At 36.1% G+C, this 21038-nt stretch overlaps 1 protein-coding gene across 3 annotated transcripts in view; it reads left to right on the top strand.

Moving 5' to 3' along the window:
* Positions 1-16793, top strand: part of TAFA2 (TAFA chemokine like family member 2) — a 502683-nt gene extending 485890 nt beyond the window's left edge. For 2 of the 3 annotated variants that reach the window (XM_053716749.1, XM_053716750.1), the window contains 3 exons: positions 2892-3044; positions 13141-13265; positions 16565-16793. In XM_053716749.1, coding sequence (XP_053572724.1) covers positions 2892-3044; positions 13141-13265; positions 16565-16585 — 299 coding nt within the window. In that variant the 3' untranslated portion in view covers positions 16586-16793. Of the gene's footprint in view, positions 1-2891; positions 3045-13140; positions 13278-16564 lie in introns of those variants that run through there. The other variant, XM_053716751.1, reaches the window with a different exon arrangement.
* The last annotated feature ends 4245 nt before the right edge of the window (positions 16794-21038 follow it).

Here is a 21038-nt window from a genome sequence, read left to right as displayed (position 1 = left end):
ATTTGCTTGTGAAAAGGCTAAATCCATAGGTTAGTACTACTTCTCTAATATATTTCAGTATGTGATTTAAATCAGCTATGCTGTGCACCCATACCGTTATTTGTCTCTGAAACCCATACAGAACATCTCTAATGATATATGGGATGGGCTCATTTAAACCTCACCCATTTAACCCTTTTCAGGGACATACATGTGAGATACAGAAGTAATACTAGTTACAAAAGCTGAATGAAAAAAATAATGCCGCACACAAACCCCAGTTTTAATGGGCTACATCAAGGACACAATTCAGACACATTTTAGGAAACAAGTTATCTCTGCACTATCCCCAAACATGTATAAAAAAGAGGGGTTTTAGTACCATATTTTGGCCAAGGTATGTAATAATCTGTTATAAAGTCTAAGAAAGCAAGGTGACAATTTTAGGTAACATCATAGATACACTAACAAAATAACTCTACACTGAGATAAGTGTTTAAAATTCCTATATGAGTCTACATAATAGATTAATCCATACATAAGGATACTCTCAAAGGACCTGATTATCTAAAAGTATCTGGGCTTGCAGTAGTCACAAGATAATTCCACCAGGAGCTTCATAGTACAGGTAGCCCTCAGTTTACACCGGGGTTAGGTTCCAGAAGGAATGGTTGTAAATAGAAACCGTTGTAAATTGAAAGCCAGTTTATAATTTAAGTCAATGGGAAGTGAGGGAGTTAGGTTCCAGGCCCCTCTCAAAATTGTCATAAGTAAAACCTAATACATTATTTTAAAGCTTTAAAATGAATACTTGAAATGCTAAACAGCATTATAAACCTAATAAAATAATCACACAACACAGAATATATCATCAAACTAAGTTTAATGAACAAAAACATTTGCTAAACAGCATTATAAACCTAATAAAATGATCACACAGCACAGACTGTGTCATCAAACTAAGTTTAATGAACAAAAACCTTTGCTAAACAGCATTATAAACCAAAAAAAATAATCACACAGCACAGACTGTATCATCAAACTAAGTTTAATGAACAAAAACATTTTTTTACTTGTATTTTTCTGCAAACAGTTCTCTACATTGTTAGGAAGTTACATAAAATAGGGTCTGCAGCTATTCTATGCATTCCAGTCTGGACTGATTTATAGGCACTGTGACCTTCAAGCAGCTGGGCAGGAAGATGTGAAGGCGAAGCAATACATTACAATAGAGCTCACAAAAATTGTATGAAATTAATCATTTAAACAAAGTATAAAGATACATTAAATAATTTAATTGTTAAATCGCATTAACAAATTGTATTGAAATTGTTCTGTTTATGGAAAAATTGAAAGTAATGCAATGTAATGCACTGTAATAATAGGAACAAAATTCAAAGTGTTTTCTTTCCCTTATTGTAAAATGAATCTACCTGCCTCTACTAGTGGGCTGGACAGAGATATTCTATGGGCGGAACTGAAAGTTTTCTGCCAGGTCTTGGCGTATCCTCTTAACATTTCCTCCCTTCAGATTTTGCTGATAAATCATACAATTTGAAAGGTTGGGAGATTGTGTCAACATGCACAAAACGCACGCATACCAAAAATAGAGGCAGTTGTATGATTTTATATGCTGAAAACCAGGTTATCTGTTTTGTTAAATAGCGAGGCTGTCGCTGACAATGACGATAGCCACGCAATTACAGGGCTGAAAACCCCATAACTCTTTAACTACTGAGCCATTTCCAACCTTGTGCTGAACTTCTTTGTAGTTTTTAGATGCTGTTCATATTTAGGCCCTACTGTATGTATTTTTTTTTTCAGTGAGAAACCCACACATATTATTATATATATATATATATTTCGCTTTTCTGTAGTACTAGCAGATTCAAACTATACCATTAGTTTATGTATATATCATGATATGTAAGAAACCTGCAACAAAAAGATTTAAAAAACATTTTTTTTTTAATTAAAATTGTAGTAGATAATAGTGTGTGTTTCCCCCCTAAATTCTATAGTAATAAGAAGGGGTTATCCATATATAAATAATGAATAATGGTCTTTCTGTAAAGTTATGCAAATTTGATCTGCACATAGGGGGCTCCCGTGAGACTCTATGCAAATAAATGGACATTTATTCACACCAGTTGATCACTATTACCACAGTGATCACCTGGTTATTAAAATTTATAAAGGGGCTGTTAGAACGGTATTTATATGTTTGTACATTAAAACAAGTGTGTTGCTTTATTTTTTATTTATTTTTTAAAAAATGCTTAAACTGAAACCCCAAAGATGCATTGTTTAAAAGAGTGTGATATTGCCTTTCAAATGGAGGGCATTGGGTGTTTCTAGGGCTTAAGGTAACTGAGATTGAGAGTTTTGAAGAACAACCTATGCATCCAGCTCCCTTAAGTCCTCTTATTCTTCCCGATACTTCTGGGTTTCCAGGGCTTGAAGATGTCACCATGCACAAGCATTCCCAAATTCCCTGGGCAATGCCAGAGCCCTAGATCATTGGGGCAGTGGTGTAAGGTGGATGGCCACTATGATCTCCAAAAGCCCCCAAATGATGACAAAAGGTCATTGTATGCTCTAAACACATTTTAGGATGACAACCATGTGTTGTCATTCACACTTTAAGGGTTAAAGACATTTAACAATCAGGATATGTCCATATCAAAAAGGGTTAAAGTATATCCCTTTAACTCTTTAACTGCTGAACTCTCCCCAGCAAAGTTTACCATTCCAGCGAACTTCATTCATTTTTATGGGAAGCAACTCGTAGAAACAGACCCTTTTTTAACTGAAGAGTTCTCTATATTCTTAATAAATCTAAAATCTGATTGAGTACTTGAGTACAAATGTAATTTTTACAATTAATTTTCATTTTCTTATTATTATTGTAGCTCAACATGTTAAAACTGGCACTTGTGAAGTTGTGGCACTCCACAGATGTTGTAATAAGAATAAGATAGAAGAAAGGTCGCAAACCGTTAAGTGCTCATGCTTTCCAGGACAAGTGGCAGGAACCACAAGAGCTACTCCTTCATGTGTAGATGGTATGTACAAAAGATACTTTTTTATTTTGTTTCATTTTACCACAGAAGTTTTCAAACACAAAATAATCTTATTATATGAATCCTGAATAGAGCCACATGTATTAACGGGGCAGATGGGCAAGGCCTATTTTATCTCTGTCACTTCAGAGGGTCATGTGCGAGCTTGCCTCACAAGGGCTCAAAAGCCCTTGTTTGCATTATTAAATATTTCAATTTAGTTAGTTTCCATTTAGAACGTCAGTAAAATTTAGACATGGAGGAGAATTTTGAAAACTAACATTTTAAAGACACATGTTTATGCGTGCCTTTAAAATTAATTTGTGTAATTTATTTTCTCATTGACTTCTTATATCAATCAGTTTTGTTGGGACATGTTAGGATAAGTATTAAATAGCCCTATTTGATAGAAAACCATCATTTTGGTTATAGAAAAAAACTGTCTATTATTACTTTAAGAAATAAATGTCAGTCAATCAGAAAAAGTAAAAAAAAATATTTGAATTTTTTTGTCAAATGCATTGGTAAAAACCATTAAAGGCTTTGACGAAACAGGCTCTCATGAGGATCATCAAAGGAAAGGCAGACCTCTTGCGCAGGACAAGTTTATTAGAGTCAACAGCCTCAGGTTTTGGCAATTAGCCTCTCAAATTCAACCAGGAGTGAGATATCAAAATTAATTTTTCAAAGGAGACTGCATGAATTAGGGCTTTGTGCTTTTTAACCATTTCTGATGTTGAAAAATAAGACAAAAGACTTGTGTTGGCCAAGGAACACAGGGTGGTCAATATCAGACCAGTGGAAGTTTGACCTTTGATATTTTTGTTTCCAAGTTCTGTATCTTGAGACAAAGCAAAGGAATGAATGATATCTAGCTGCCTAGTCCACACTTTTAAGCATGGAGAAGGAGGAGTAATGATGTGGGGGTGCTTTGCGGATGATACTGTAGGTACAAACATGGTAACAACAGCATTCTGCAGACATGCCATCCCATCTGGGTTTTTTCTTGGGTTGTTTTGCAGCTATATGACATTGAAGGAAACTGTATTGCTGGATCATATAAACTGGTCTCCACAGTCACCCAATAGAAATAGTGACCAGCAAATATGGTAATACCTTCAAGACTGTTGAAAAAGTATCCTAAGAGTGTGCAAAGCTTTTATCAAGTCAAAGCTTGTCTACTTTTAAGGATTTCAATATAAAATAGTTTTTTGGGGGTTTTTTAGGCCTGCATAGTTCCATCTGTCTTATTATATTGTTTCAAGGACTTTATAATCATTCTAAAATGTGAAAAAACTTGTTATAATAAACAATAACTTTTCTATGGGGCCTATTCATGAAAGGCCTGTCGGACATAATCTTGTCCGACAGACCTCGCTGAATGCAGAGAGCAATACGCTCTCCGCATTCAGCATTACACCAGCAGCTCTTGTTAACTGTTGGTGCAACCCCGCCCACTGCAGATTCGCAGCTAATCAACCCAATCGTATTCAATCAGGTTGAATTGCAGCAATGTCTGTCCGCCTCCTCAGAGCAGGCGGACAGTTTATGGAGCAGCGGTCTTTAGTCTGAAGGCTCTCCAGAAACACGGTCCTTCAAGCTCTATACGGAGCTTGATAGATAGGCCCCTGTGAGTAGTTTTGTCCAAACTTTTGAGTGGCATGGTATGTATCTAAAACCATGAGATCATATATTTAATTTTTAATGTTCCCATACACCACCTGCTTTCAAACTAAAGGGTTCATTACAATACTTAAAGGGATAGTCTACACCAACATTGTTATTGTTTAAAAAGATAGATAACACATTTATTGCCCATTCCCCAGCTTTGCATAACCTACATTGTTATATTGATATACTTTTTAACATTGAAGCCTCTAAATGTCGGCCTGTTTCAAAGCCACTACAGACAGGCTCTTATCACATGCTTGTTTATTACTTTTCACAACAAGAGGTTGCTAATTCATTAGAGTCATATAGATAACATTGTGCTCTCTACTGTGGAGTTGTGCATGATACTGCACTAACTGGTTAAAATGCAAGTCATTAGATAATAAATAAAAAGTCATGTGATCAGGGGGCTGTCAGAAGATGCTTAGATGCAAGGTAATTACAGAGGTAAAAGTATATTAAAATAACCATGTTGATTATGAAAAACTGGGAAATTGATAATAAAGGGATTATCTATCTTTTTAAACAATATTCTTTTGAAGTAGATTGTCAAGTCAAGAAAAACGTATCAAATGATTTATATACAAAAATCTCAATAGGCTTTAATGGTGATTTCCTCTAGAAAATCATTAGAAAAGTTTTTTTTTTAAAAAGAGTTGTAATCGCCACCTACATTTTTAACAAAAACAAAATACTAAATTATACTATAATATGAATATAATATTAATTTTATAAAATATGTATCTAGGTTGCTGGAAAAATATTCCTGTTCTTTTCACCAGTTTTGCTTTAATCATATTATAAATGCAACAAAGGTGTATATATATAACATATTTCCAAATGTTTTCATGAAGATTTGAAATATTTACACAAATTAAAAATGGTCAGCTATTACAATAAAAATAAACCCTGGTTAAAACATGAGATATCTATGCACAAATTGTCCAAACAATATTCAGTCCACATCCTGTTGGCTCCAGAAGTAATAGTAACAGTCCACAATTTTACTTATTAATACAAATTACTGATAAAAAAAAGCAAATAAGAAAATATATACAGTATATGTGTCTGGCAGTCTTAATTGTTTCTGTTTTTAACATATTTCTTTCCTAAGATGTGGTGAGTCCATGGCTTGAGTAATTACTGTTGGGAATATCACTCTTGGCCAACAGGAGGAGGCAAAGAGCACCACAATTAAACTGTTAAGTATCACTCCCTTATCCACAACCCACAGTCATTTTCTTTGCCTTCGGCGCATGGAGGAGGTGAAGTTTAGGTGTCTAAAGAAAAATTTTTAATTTCATCTACAAGCAAGTTTTGGGGTATAGCCGTATTCCACGTCATTCCTTTCAGTTGGGTAGTGGTGGCTTTAAACCATTTAGGAACTTGTAAAGAGGTACTTACTGAGTTTTCTTAAAAATTGCTGCCCTAGTTTAAAAAGCCAGAGTTGGCTTCTCTGTTCTTTCTTTTTCAAAGGTCTCTGTGAAGAACTGTGTCTTTTCATACCTTGTAACTGTCTACATGCCGGACAGCGGAGCAGGTAAGTGCTTTTTCTTCCATTTGGGTAGACCATGCACTTAAAGGGACAGTCTACACCAAAATTTTTCTTATTTGAAAAGATAGATAATCCCTTTATTACCCATTCCCCAGTTTTGCATAACCAACACTGTTATATTAATATACTTTTTACCTCTGTGATTACCTTGTATCTAAGCCTCTGCAGACAGCCTCCTTATCTAAGTGCTTTTGACAGACATGCAGTGTAGTCAATCAGTGAAGACTCCTAAATAACGTCACGGGAGTGAGCACAATGTTATCTATATAACACACATGAACTAACACTGTCTAACTGTGAAAAACTTTCAAATTGCTGTGAGCTAAGAGGTGGTTTTCAACGGTTTAGAAATCAGTTTGAGCCTACCTAGGTTTAGCTTTTCTAAAATACCACCAAGGGAACAAAGCAAATTTGATGATAAAAGTAAATTGGAAAGCTGTTTAAAATTGCATGCCCTATCTGAATCATGAAAGTTTAGTTTTGACTTTACTGTCCCTGTTGTATGGGTTACACTGGGACATGAAGCAGACACTGTAGCATGTGTGAGACTAACATTTAAACTCTTTTAAAAAGAGGGTAAAATGTTTTTATTAGGCTTTATTTTCTGACACATATTGACTTGATAAAACAATTCAAGTTTAAACTGAAAGTAAGGCTGAATTTTCAATTTCAGCAGCTTATTTATTTCCCATTTGCTTTAAATTAAAACGCTGCAACATTTTAAACTGTCAGGTTTGAAAAAACAGTTATTTCTGGTACTCAGTGTACCAGGAAGTAGTACCTCTCTGTGTCGCAGCAGTAATTTGAGCTCGGCAGTTGCGGTCACATGACCGGCTTTACTTCATAACGTTTCTGAGGAAAAATTCATTTTTTTTCCATTTCTGGGTGATCCGGTCTTAATTGGTAGCGGTAAGGCACCTCAGTAATTGAGGTGTGGGGGTTGCCTGAGGGGTATTTTAGACGTTTATTTGATGTTTATTAAATGTTTTTTCTTAACTTTTCTCACATAATTTTAGCTGGGGATCGATCCTAATTTGGAATAAAATTTAAAGTTAATTTTTTCCTTGGCTTATTTTAATTGAATATTAAAATCTTTGAATCTTATCTGTACAAGTGTACTGTTTTAACATGTCTGATATGGAGCAAGAGCCTGCTCTCATGAATTCATGCTTATTATGTTTAGATGCACAAATTGTAGCTCCTATGCAATTTTGTTCTTCATGAGTCAAGAAAACCTTGCAAAATAAAGGTAAATTATTTGAGCCTAATGTCTCTGAGGATGATGCTGTTAAAATAATACCTCAGCTTTCTCCTGCTACGTCCCAAGCCTCAATGCCTTCACATGCAGTGTGCGGCGGTTCCTTTGTAACTCCTAGTGGAGTTTATTTAAAAGCAGAAATTGTTGCCCAGGTATCTTCAGCAATATCTGCGGCATTAGCTGCCATTCCCAGATTACAGGGAAAACGCAAGAGAAAATCTAAAAATTCAGAAAGTAAGGTACCTGTCCTCCGTTCTGTTTCCCAAGTTGTCCTTTTTCATAAGTCTGATGAAGAAGATATTATTCCTTCTTCTGAGACTGAGGTGGTATTTTTTCAGATTTAAGTTTGAACACCTTTGTGCATTGTTAAAGGAGGTTTTAGCTACTTTAGATGACTCCAATACCACTGCCGTTGTCACTTCTATGAAATCTAGCAAACTTAATAGTTTATTTGATGAACCTTCCACTTCGGAGATTTTTCCTGTGCCGGACCGTGCTAGGGAGATTATCTCACAGGAATGGAAGAAACCAGGGGTGTCTTTTTCCCCATCTTCCATTTTTAAGAAAATGTTTCCTGTCGAGGACTCTATTAAAGACCATTGGTATACTGTACCCAAAGTTGAAGGGGCCATTTCCACTCTGGCTAAGAGAACCACTATTCCTATTGAGGGTAGCTGCTCTTTTAAGGATCCAATTGACAAGAAGCTGGAGCCTTATTTGAAAAAGATTCATGTTCATCAAGGTCTCCAATGGTAGCCTGCAGTGTGTATTGCCACCGTGACTAGTGCGGCATCTTATTGCTTCAACGCCTTGTCTGATTCTCTTCAAGTAGAGACTTCCTTGGATCAAATTCAAGATAGGATTAAAGCTCTTAAATTGGCTAATTCCTTTATTGCAGATGCCATTTTACATATTGTTAGATTAGGAGCTAAAACTTCTAGTTTCTCTGTCCTAGCCCGCAGGGCATTATGGTTGAAATCCTGGTCTGCAGTCAAGCTTCTGGCGATTCCTTACAAGTGCAAAACCTTGTTTGGACCCGGTTTGGCAGAAATTATCTCTGATATTACGGATTGGAAAGGGTCTTTTCTACCTCAAGATAAGAAGAATAGGCCTAAAGGACGTCAGGGTAATTTTCGTTTCTTTCATTACTTTAGAGGAAAGCCTTCCCCTTCTTCTTCCAAGCAGGAACAATCCAAGTCTTCTTGGAAACCCAGTCAGTCTTGGAACAAGGGGAAACAATCAAAGGAACCCACAGCTGATTCCAAATCAGCATGAAGGGTTTGCCCCCGATCTGGGATTGGATTAGGTTGGGGGCAGACTTACTCAGTTCTACTAAGAAAACAAAAAAAGATGAGCTAAAAGCAACAACACATCGACCAGTAGGAAATATGTAAAAAATGTAATTTATACCAATATAAAAACAATGCATACAGAAATTTATAATCTTAACCACTAGTGGTAATAATGCTAATATTATATCAAAATAATGACTATTATGTTCATATATTAAAATCAAATGTGACAATTAATTTTTACAGAAATTCATAAAAAATATATAGAATACATCAAGTAAGTAATACAATTATCCTCCAAATATGACTTGTGGTTACTGAAAAAGGCCAAGATTAAAACAGCTGTAATTCCTAATAAGAGATAGTGTCAGTTAATCCAAACAAATTAATAATTCTCTGATTTAAGAAACAGTGTGCCACTTCTATCGGTTCTCTGTAAATGAGTGGGGCCCCAATTTGTATTCATATCTGTATGTCTTATTTACATATTACTTGTCTTTCTATACATCATGTAAACTTTTAGGGACTATAGACATTCTTACCCCGCAAATGGAATAAGAATTACTCCTTACGGCTACTTTCTACCTCCCAGTACCTTCCACGAACCGCTGTGGCAACGTCCGCCTTGTGTGTATTGTTTTTCCTTCGATACTCTCACTTCCAGGTTCTGGTATCACCTGGGCTGGTTAAGCCAATCACAGAGTTCCTATCTATTGTAGACTTTCTGCGGGTGTCTGTGCAGTATTCCAATATCCAAAAGTATCTCCCTTTTTCTTCACAGAGCGATCTGTATATAGGGATTAGCGAGTTTGTAGATTTCCAGCAGGTCACATCTATGCGTTTTAGCTTCCTTAGAAGCCTTTATCAAGATGACCTGTATAGTGTAAGGCTTTACTTTTATAGACCAATGGATCTTTTGTGGGAGTGGTCACACCAGGTGTTGTAAGTTGTTCTTTATTTGTTATAAAGTATCTGTCTTATGGCCTAAGTAACATATCCATACAAAGGAGCAAAATGATATAAGAAGAAACACAATGTAAAGAGTCATATTAAAATCTGGTGGTATCAAAGAAATAACATTTCATAAAGAGACAGTCATCTTACATGAATGGTATAATTATACACTTATATGTGAATATCTGATGGCAACTTAGACATAATGTTAAATGATAAGTAACAGATGTATGGGACTCAATATAGCTATTCAAATAGAAACTAGTATCGCTATTTACACTTATAATATGATCTAGAGAACGGGATCAAAACAGTAAGTTATGAAAGGATGAACATAAATATATATATATATATAAAGGTTCCTATATGTCTAGCACATTGTTCTCAAAAAGGACCCGTACAATAAATGTGTATATATAAAATAGTTGGAATACTAATGTAGAGGAGATGGAGATATAAGAATATGTATGTATTAGACATATTGTTCATAATATGGGTTCCTATGTGATCTAATATATTGTTGCCCAAATACATCGGGGCTATGGATGATTTTACATGATGGTAGGAAATATAAATTGTAAAATTATAAAGTATATAAAAAAATATAAAAAAATGTAAATAATATGAAAAATATGTATATGTGCTAAATATGTTGATCACAATTTTTACTTCTTATTTATTATAATATAATACTATAGTCCATAGAGAGGTTCCTTTTAAAGTTGCCTGGCACATCTAAGAGTGGTTTAATTCAGCTTGTGTTTCTTATTTTGAGACTTTCTCAGTTCTCTCAAGCCTGGATACGCGATGTCCCAGATCCCTGGACTGTGGACATAGTATCCCAGGGTTACAAATTTGAATTCAAGACTTTTCCTTCCAGGCACAGATTCCTTTTTTCAAGATTATCTGCAGACCAGATAAAGAGAGAGGCATTCTTGAAATGTATACAACATATTTCCTCCCTGGGAGTGATAGTTCCAGTTCCAGTGCAGGAACAGAGTCTTGAGTTCTACTCCTCTCATTTTTGGGAACCACAAATAGGTTGAAAGTTCTGTTCCATTCTACACTTGAAGTGTCTAAATTCTCAAAGTTCCATCTCTCAAGATGGAGACTATACGCTCCATTCTTCCTTTAGTACAAGAGGGTCAGTTCATGACAACCATAGACCTAAAGGAATGCGTATCTTCATGTTCCTATTCACAGGGACCATCACAGATTCATGAGATTTGCCTTTCTGGACAAACATTTCCAGTTTGTGGCCCTTCCATTTGGTCTAGCCAGTCCAGTTTATCAGGTTCCAGTCAGACAACATAACCTCTGTGGCTTACATCAATCACCAGGGAGGAACTCGGAGTTCCTTAGCCTTGAAGGAGGTTACTCAGTTTCTTCAGTGGGCTGAGACCCACAATTGCTCTCTGCCATCCACAGGAGTAGACAACTAGGAAGCAGATTTTCTGAGAAGACAGACTTTTCATCCCGGGGAGTGGAAACTCCATCTGGAGGTGTTTTCTAGCTTAGTTCTCAAATGGGGGGTGCCAGAGTTATGGCATCCAGTCAGAACGCCAAGCTTCCAAGGTACGGTTCAAGGTCAAGAGATCCGCAGGCTGTTCTGACAGATGCTCTGGCGGTTCCTTGGGTTTTCAGGTTGGCATACCTGTTTCCTCCATTTGCTCTCCTTCCATGAGTCATTACTTGTATCAAACAGGAGAGGGTGTCAGTGATTGTAATTTCCCCTGCTTGGTCTGGTTTGCAGACCTAGTGGAGATGTCATCTCTCCCAACTTGGAGACTACCTCTGAGGAAGGACCTCAGGGTGCCTTCCTTCATCCAAATCTCGTTTCTCTGAAGCTGACTGCTTGGAGATTGAACGCTTAATTCTGTCTAAGCATGGTTTTTCTGAATCGGTCATTGAGACCATGATTCAGGCTCACAAGCCTGTTACTAGAAAGATTTACCATAAGATATGGCGTAAATATCTTTATTGGTGTGAATCCAAGGGCTACTCTTGGAGTAGAATTAGAATTCCCAGAATTGTATATTTTCCTCAGGAAGGCCTGGAGAAGGGATTGTCAGTCAGTACCCTGAAGTGTCAGATTTCTGCTTTATCAGTTTTACTACATAAACGTTTGGTGGATCTGCAGATGTGCAATCTTTTTGTCAGGCCTTGGTCAAAATCAGGTCTGTCTTTAAGTCTGTTGCTCCTCCTTGGAGCCTTAACCTTGTTCTAAAACTTTTACAGCTGACTCAGTTTGAGCCGTTGCATTCCATAGACATAAAGTTGTTATCTTGGAAGGTTTTGTTTCTTGTTGCTATCTCTTCTGCTAAAAGAGTCTCGGAACTCTCAGCTCTGCAGTTTGATTCCCCTTATCTTATTTTTCATGCCGATGAGCCGGTTCTTCGTACTAAGTTAGGTTTCCTTCCTAAGGTTGTTTCTAATAGAAATATAAATCAGGAAATTGTTCTTCCCTCTCTGTGTCGTAATCCTTCTTCTTCCAAAAAACGTTTGTTACATAATTTGGATGTTGTACGTGCTCTTAAATTCTACTTACAGGCAACTAAGGATTTGTGCCAGTCCTCTGCCCTCTTTGTCTGTTTCTCTGGGAAACGTAAAGGTCAGAAAGCTACTGCTACTACTCTCTCTTTTTGGTTACAAAGTATAATTCATTTGGCTTATGAGACTGCTAGACAGCAACCTCCTGAGAGAATTATGGCTCATTCCACAAGAGCTGTTTCCTCTTCTTGGGCTTTCAAAAATGAAGCTTCTGTGAAACAAATTTGCAAGGCTGCAACTTGGTCTTCTCTACATACTTTTTTCAAAATTTTACAAATTTGATACTTTTGCCTCGGCTGAGGCTTCTTTTGGGAGAAAGGTTCATCAAGCAGCCCTATTTATCCATGTCCTCTAGCTTGGTTATTGGATCCCAACAGTAATTACTCAATCCGTGGACTCACCATATTTTAGGAAAGAAAAACAAAATGTATGCTTAGCTGATAAATTTATTTATTTCCGGATGTGGTGAGTCCACGGCCCCACCCTTTATTATAAGACAGTTGTTTTTTTGACTATAACCTCAGGCACCTCTACACCTTGTGTTACTCCTTTTTCTCCATTTTTCTTCACTCACATGACTGGGGGTTGTGGGTATGGGAGTTATACTTAACAGTTTAACTGTGGTGCTCTTTGCCGCCTCCTGCTGGCCAGGAGTGATATTCCCAACAGTAATTACTCAAGCCGTGGACTCACCATATCCGGAAAAAAAGAAATTTATCAAGTAAGTATACATTTTGTTTTTTTATTTAGTATCATAAGAGGAATATAAAATGTTCTAAATTAATTAGTATCACTAATACATTGTTATGTATGTTTTAGCATCAATAGTTGAACAGAAATGGTGGTGTCAAATGCAGCCATGTCTTGAAGGAGAAGAATGCAAAGTTCTCCCAGATCAGAAAGGTTGGAGCTGTGCCTCAGGGAATAAAGTGAAAACAACAAAGGTGGGTAATTGAAGAACAATATCTGCACAAAACTTAAATAGGTCCATATTTAAAAAAAATAAAATATATATATATATATATATATATATATATTTCATGAACATCATATTAAAAGTTGCTGTTTGTTTTATTCTGTGGGTGGTGCTTCATTTTATTTGTAAACATCACTTAACTAGGTATTGCATCATTAGAAAAATATGATAAAATATTGACTGATTGATACAAATTGTGGTCCAAATAGCATTTAGTGAAATTTGTATTTATATGTTTACTTAAAGGGACATTAAACACTAAATACAGGGAGTGCAGAATTATTAGGCAAGTTGTATTTTTGAGGATTAATTTTATTATTGAACAACAACCATGTTCTCAATGAACCCAAAAAAACTCATTAATATCAAAGCTGAATAGTTTTGGAAGTAGTTTTTAGTTTGTTTTTAGTTATAGCTATTTTAGGGGGATATCTGTGTGTGCAGGTGACTATTACTGTGCATAATTATTAGGCAACTTAACAAAAAACAAATATATACCCATTTCAATTATTTATTTTTACCAGTGAAACCAATATAACATCTCAGCATTCACAAATATACATTTCTGACATTCAAAAACAAAACAAAAACAAATCAGTGACCAATATAGCCACCTTTCTTTGCAAGGACACTCAAAAACCTGCCATCCATGGATTCTGTCAGTGTTTTGATCTGTTCACCATCAACATTGCGTGCAGCAGCAACCACAGCCTCCCAGACACTGTTCAGAGAGGTGTACTGTTTTCCCTCCTTGTAAATCTCACATTTGATGATGGACCACAGGTTCTCAATGGGGTTCAGATCAGGTGAACAAGGAGGCCATGTCATTAGATTTTCTTCTTTTATACCCTTTCTTGCCAGCCACGCTGTGGAGTACTTGGACGCGTGTGATGGAGCATTGTCCTGCATGAAAATCATGTTTTTCTTGAAGGATGCAGACTTCTTCCTGTACCACTGCTTGAAGAAGGTGTCTTCCAGAAACTGGCAGTAGGACTGGGAGTTGAGCTTGACTCCATCCTCAACCCGAAAAGGCCCCACAAGCTCATCTTTGATGATACCAGCCCAAACCAGTACTCCACCTCCACCTTGCTGGCGTCTGAGTCGGACTGGAGCTCTCTGTCCTTTACCAATCCAGCCACGGGCCCATCCATCTGGCCCATCAAGACTCACTCTCATTTCATCAGTCCATAAAATCTTAGAAAAATCAGTCTTGAGATATTTCTTGGCCCAGTCTTGACGTTTCAGCTTGTGTGTCTTGTTCAGTGGTGGTCGTCTTTCAGCCTTTCTTACCTTGGCCATGTCTCTGAGTATTGCACACCTTGTGCTTTTGGGCACTCCAGTGATGTTGCAGCTCTGAAATATGGCCAAACTGGTGGCAAGTGGCATCTTGGCAGCTGCACGCTTGACTTTTCTCAGTTCATGGGCAGTTATTTTGCGCCTTGGTTTTTCCACACGCTTCTTGCGACCCTGTTGACTATTTTGAATGAAACGCTTTATTGTTCGATGATCACGCTTCAGAAGCTTTGCAATTTTAAGAGTGCTGCATCCCTCTGCAAGATATCTCACTATTTTTTGACTTTTCGGAGCCTGTCAAGTCCTTCTTTTGACCCATTTTGCCAAAGGAAAGGAAGTTGCCTAATAATTATGCACACCTGATATAGGGTGTTGATGTCATTAGACCACACCCCTTCTCATTACAGAGATGCACATCACCTAATATGCTTAATTGGTAGTAGGCTTTCGAGCCTATACAGCTTGGAGTAAGACAACATGCATAAAGAGGATGATGTCGTCAAAATACTCATTTGCCTAATAATTCTGCACTCCCTGTAAATGCTAGATACAATTATGCATTCAAAGAAAGGAATAGGTTGAAAATATCATGTAGATGTGTTTTTTAATGTTTCATTTGCTGTTGAAATATTGACAAAATAAGTGTAACGTTTTAGTTCCCAAAGAAAAAGTGGGAGCTGCCATGTTGTAACTAAGGTTAGCTTCTCTGCTGTGGCCAATTAGAGACAGCTATAAATATTTCAATAGAGTGTGCAGCCAATGACTCTGTAGAATATAACAGTGTTCTGTAGTTCCATTTCTAACAGAAACTGAAAATCTCACAATTTCAGAATGGAATTACAGGAAAAGTAGAAAAAATAAATAATGAAAGTATATTGCAGACTTTTTTTTATTTATAAAGTTTATAATTTTATATTGCCATCTCAAAGTGTTAAACCCCTTTAAAGGGACAGCAAAGTATAAAATCAACTATTATGATTCAGATAGCACATGCAATTTTAAACAAATTTCCCTCTCTCTTCCCTCTCTTTCTCTTCCTCGCTCCCTTACCTTTCCCTTGCTCCTTCTCTCTCTCTCTCTCTCCCCCTCTCTTTCCCTTTCGCTCTCTCGCTCTCCTTCTTCTTCCCTTTCCCTCTTGCTCTCCCTTCCTCCCTCTCCCTTCTCTCTCCCTCTCTACCTCCCTCTCTCTCGCTCTCTCTCTCCCTCCCTTTTCTTTTTCCCTCCCCCCATCTCTCTCTTTCTCTGTATCCCCTCTGCTCTTCAACATAGGTTACCAAGGGACTGAATCAAATGTAATAATATAAGTAAAACTGGAAAGTTATTTAAAAATATATGCTTTATTTTGAATCATGAAAGGAAAATCTTGGGTTTTCATGTTCTTTAAATAGACCCCATAATAAATATTTGTTGAAGTATTTTTTGATACCATTATTGAAAAGTCTCTATTTGTTTTTAACAAGAGTGGTGATTTCCATGTTAAAAAAAAAATCTTATACAGATGCTGAAACCATTTTTTTACTAGCTTCAGTCCTTAACACTGTTAATTTATTTTGTAATCCACAGCTAACAAATATGTACTGATTATATTTCTTAAAACAATATATATATATATATATATATATATATATATATATATATATATATATATATATATATATATGCAACATATACTGAAACTTCTGAAAGCATGATATTGATTGTGGGAGTAATAAGCGCTTTGTTGTCTTAGCTCTGATCTGCAGATGTCACATCTAAATTTAATTGGTTCTCCTCACATTTTGAAGTAAAATCTCCTTTTTGTGGTGCTTTGTTTGATGTTTTATTAACCAAGAGGTTTTCGATAAAGATACTTTTTTTTTCTATTGGAAAAAATAATGCAGTGGGCATTATTTATTTTTTTGCCAACAGTTTATATAAAGCTTTATTGAGACAGGATTGCCAGACAAAAGGTTCAGTGTCTTCTTCTATATGCAGATAAAACCACCTGAGGGTTAGACTGTACCAGCTTTTCGAGCTCAAGAGTGACATTTCTTCATAATCTCCAGGAAAATTGCTTAGAGATGACAGTTATGGGAAGAATTCAGCACACTGGGAAATAGACAGCATGTCAGCAAAGTCCTACACGAAGAAACTGTGAGGAACTGGAAATTCTCCTATGGTTGCAAAACTTTTTGTCTCTGAGTAAAGTCATTTACAATAATAACATCTATTAAACTGGTGGTTTTTCTGCATCAACAAGTGGACTATTACAGTCAAAATGTATTCTCCAAGGAACATAGATACAGTTTTTCAGAATATAGTCTTGTTCTGTGGAAATCTCAAAAGTTCTGTCTCTAAAATCTGCCTTAAACACACAGATATAGCCATCTTTTGAGCAGCAATGCATTACTGGGACCTAGCCAAACACATTTAGTGAGCGAATGACATGAGACACTTGTATGTAGCCCCCAATCACCAGATAGCTCCCAGAAGTGCATTGCTGTCCCCATGCCTACAATGATATGCTTTTCAAAAAAAGTATTTCAAGGTATAATGTAAATTTTGACAAGTGTGAGAGAAAAAGTAAGGGCGCTAGAAAAGCTAAAAATACCACTAAAAGCCAAGACAAAAATGTACAATGACCAGGGAATTCCAATAGATTACCAATGTATTTAATGTGCCATAGAAAACAAAATTACAAAATTAAAAGGGACGTCTCCCAAAAGATTGCATAGTAAAAAATCAGTTTAAAATTATTATAAATGAAGACTGTATTCCAATTAAACGTTGGATACTATGTACATATAAAAATTCATTCCTTAAGACCTTGCCAATTGCGAGATACAATGTCTAAAACTAAAGTCAGATGTCAGATATGCAGATAATCTTGATTGTTGTTCTATGTAATAATCCCACAATAGAGAATCTTTACTCCATTTGTATTTTGGTAGGCTAAAAAGTTAAAACGTCTTAATTTTAAAATGCTTAACAGCAACTTTACCAAAGGCCGGTCTCTGTCAGGCAACTCTGTGTGTGCTCCACGAGAATCCGGCGTCTGACGTCACGGTTTCCACCTCGAGGGCTCGCCTCTGATCAGCCAATTGGGACCTCCGTGGGTCTCTATCTGTCGGTCTGTTGTTATCCGGTCCGATTCTTAGTAGTTTGCTTACTGTTAGAGGTTGCTCTTAGTGCTGTGCACGCCACCAACGTTTAATTGGAATACAGTCTTCATTTATAATAATTTTAAACTGATTTTTTACTATGCAATCTTTTGGGAGACGTCCCTTTTAATTTTGTAATTTTGTTTTCTATGATCCAACGTTTAATTGGAATACAGTCTTCATTTATAATAATTTTAAACTGATTTTTTACTATGCAATCTTTTGGGAGACGTCCCTTTTAATTTTGTAATTTTGTTTTCTATGGCACATTAAATACATTGGTAATCTATTGGAATTCCCTGGCCATTGTACATTTTTGTCTTGGCTTTTAGTGGTATTTTTAGCTTTTCTAGCGCCCTTACTTTTTCTCTCACACTTGTCATTTTTTACTTTAGTAGCTTGAAGGATCTACTATTCAGTTAAGGTGTTTAATACCCCGCACTAAGCGCACTACCATCACCCACTATCTCATATAATGTAAATTTATTAAAGGGACATGAAACTCAATTTTTTATCTGTCATGATTTAGGAAGATCATGCTATTTTAAACAACTTTCCAATGTGCTTCTATTATCTAATTTGCTTCATTCTTTTTATACCCATGTTGAAAAGCATATCTAAATAGGCTCAGTAGCGTCTGATTGGTGGCAGCAGAAAGATGCCTTGTATGATTGGCTCACTCATGTGCTTTGCTATTTCTTCAACAAAGGATATCTGAAGAATGAAGCAAATTCAATAATAGAAGTAAATTAAAATGTTTTTTTTTTTTTTAATTGTTTTATCTGCCAAAATCATGAAAGAACATTTTTGTGTTTCATGTCTTTTTAATAGAAGTAAATTTAAAAAGTCACCTAAAATGTCATCCTCTATCTAAACCATAAAAACTTTAATTTTGGAGTATATGTCCCATTAAGATGGACAACCACTAGTTAAAAGTTCACAACAATATAATCTATTATTTTACATCTTAATTGAGTAAATGCCTATCAGCTATATTTCATATTCTGTTTAATACATTGCAGTACAATTTGAATGCCCTTTAGCTAAGTTTAAAGGGACATTTTTAAAACCATTGCATGTTTTACTTTTTTGAACAAAATGCCAATACTTCAGCCATTTGAAAAAATAGTTTAACTCATTCAGAGGTCAAGTCCTAAAAGAAAAGTGTGGGAATTCACCAAGACTTCCACCCCCCCTCACAATTAATATTGTTTTATACACACACTGTATTTATATGTATATAATCTATATACTCTGGTTAATGAAAGCAAATTAAACCAACAAAGGGCTGAATGGTTGCTTTTGAGCCTGAGGATGAACGCCCATGGTTACATTTTTACATGTGTGAAAAAGAGAAGAAAAACAGGTTGACAGTAATTCAGCACTCAATGGGTGTCCTATTCACTACCATTATAAATAGGTACAGGAGAGATCACCAGGAATCAGTGATCTAATTAAAACGTAACTTTTACTATAAATGTTATATAAAATGGTGTAGGTAACAATAGTGTGATAATATATACAATGAGTGATTAAAACCTAGGTTAAAAATATAACATAGGGTATAGGTCTCCTCAATATCAATATAAGGCATAGAAAATTAATATCATAACGATCAGCCGCATAGCCCAGTGCAAACCAATACAAGGGGCTCACAGATTGCAAAAGACACTAATTGAAAAAGAGGATTGACCTCGTTACGAATTACACTATTCTATGCAATACTGGAGCCCAGGTAAGCAATGTTCTGTGTAGCAGCAAACTAGGAGGACACAGCCTCTATAAATTAGCAAATAGTTGCCCAATGCAAGAGGACTATCATGAGGTAGACACAAGACCCTACAAACACCTGATGCGCATTTCGCCGCTAACACAGCTTTCTCAAAGGCAATCCCGATAACTGGCAAAACCTCCTGTCTTTATTTAGAATGTAACCAACCAAAAGCGAGTGTGATCACACACCCACTAACAAACGCCTATCACTGAGACTGTACTCTTATTGGTTCAAGGACCGTCACGTGCATCGGCATAACAGAGTGACGTAACGCAAGATTTCTATAACAATATACAGATATGACAAATGGATAATGTACGACTATTCCATACACAGATGAACGTTGTTTGGCTCTACAGTTATTAGTATCATGGGCTGCAAGATCAGCTGTTTTTGTATGTAAATGCTACAATCCATTAAATTATGTTCCACATCAGCCTAAGTACGTATAGTATGTACCAAGCATTCTCAAGAGTCAAGAGTGTAATTAACACACCAATTACTCTTCCAATATTAATCGGTAATAAACCGGATATAAAACAAATTGTCTTATGGGTTATTTACCATTTAATTTAAATAAAAGGCATGTCTTATGAAAAATATTTGAGACTCACAAGAAACGATTATGTCCAAAATCTCTGGTGGTTTATACTAGGAATTTTCTATAAATTATGGGATCCATACATGATAGTACATGTTCAATAAATTATGAGATCCATACATGATACTATTAACAGTATTGCATTCTTTGCACACTATTATGTCCACAGAACATATAATATTCATAGTAATACAGAACCACAGATTAGCAAGTTTAAGATAGAGATCCGAACGGTAATATCTTGCTATATGTTATATGCTCAGAAAAATAGGGTGGTAACAATTTGGATATTTAGATAGGAACCATCGTTATTATTATTATTACAATTGCCAAATTGATCTATAAAAATTACGGTGACCTTATTATGGTGAGTATTATACACTTAGGACCATATTATATTCATATTTATAGGTAATAATGGGTGTCATCAAGATCTCCATTATTATATTCTCTTTATAGGTGACAAAGTATATTTAATACTGCGGACAATTTTAGTGTCTCGTAAAAAGGACCCAAATCCGTCCTGTTCATTTAGACCTTCGAGTGCCATTGCATTCAACCAGAAGATCCATCGACATTCTGCTTGTAGTAGCATAGATTTGATGTCTCCACCCCTAATGCCTGGTTTGATTACTTGAAGAACACAAACTTTCAAAAGTGGTTTAGTACTGTGCTTTCTCAGGTAGTGTCTCGCAACAGGAGTTAACACTTTCTTATTTGTCACATCAGTTACACAATTCTTAATGCTATTGACATGTTCCCCAAGTCTGGTACAGAGTTCTCGGGTCGTAATACCTACATACCTTTTACCACAATCGCATAGTAGACAATAAACAACATTTCTAGTTCTACAGTTCGCATATCCATACATATGTTTAGTTCCTGCTGGGCTAACAAAATCCCTCTCATTATGAATGTACTTACAAAAGTTAC

Source organism: Bombina bombina, chromosome 6, assembly GCF_027579735.1.
Source record: "Bombina bombina isolate aBomBom1 chromosome 6, aBomBom1.pri, whole genome shotgun sequence".
Taxonomy (NCBI): domain Eukaryota; kingdom Metazoa; phylum Chordata; class Amphibia; order Anura; family Bombinatoridae; genus Bombina; species Bombina bombina.
Note: the sequence above shows the minus strand (reverse complement) of the source record. Positions and strands in the feature narration are given on the sequence as shown.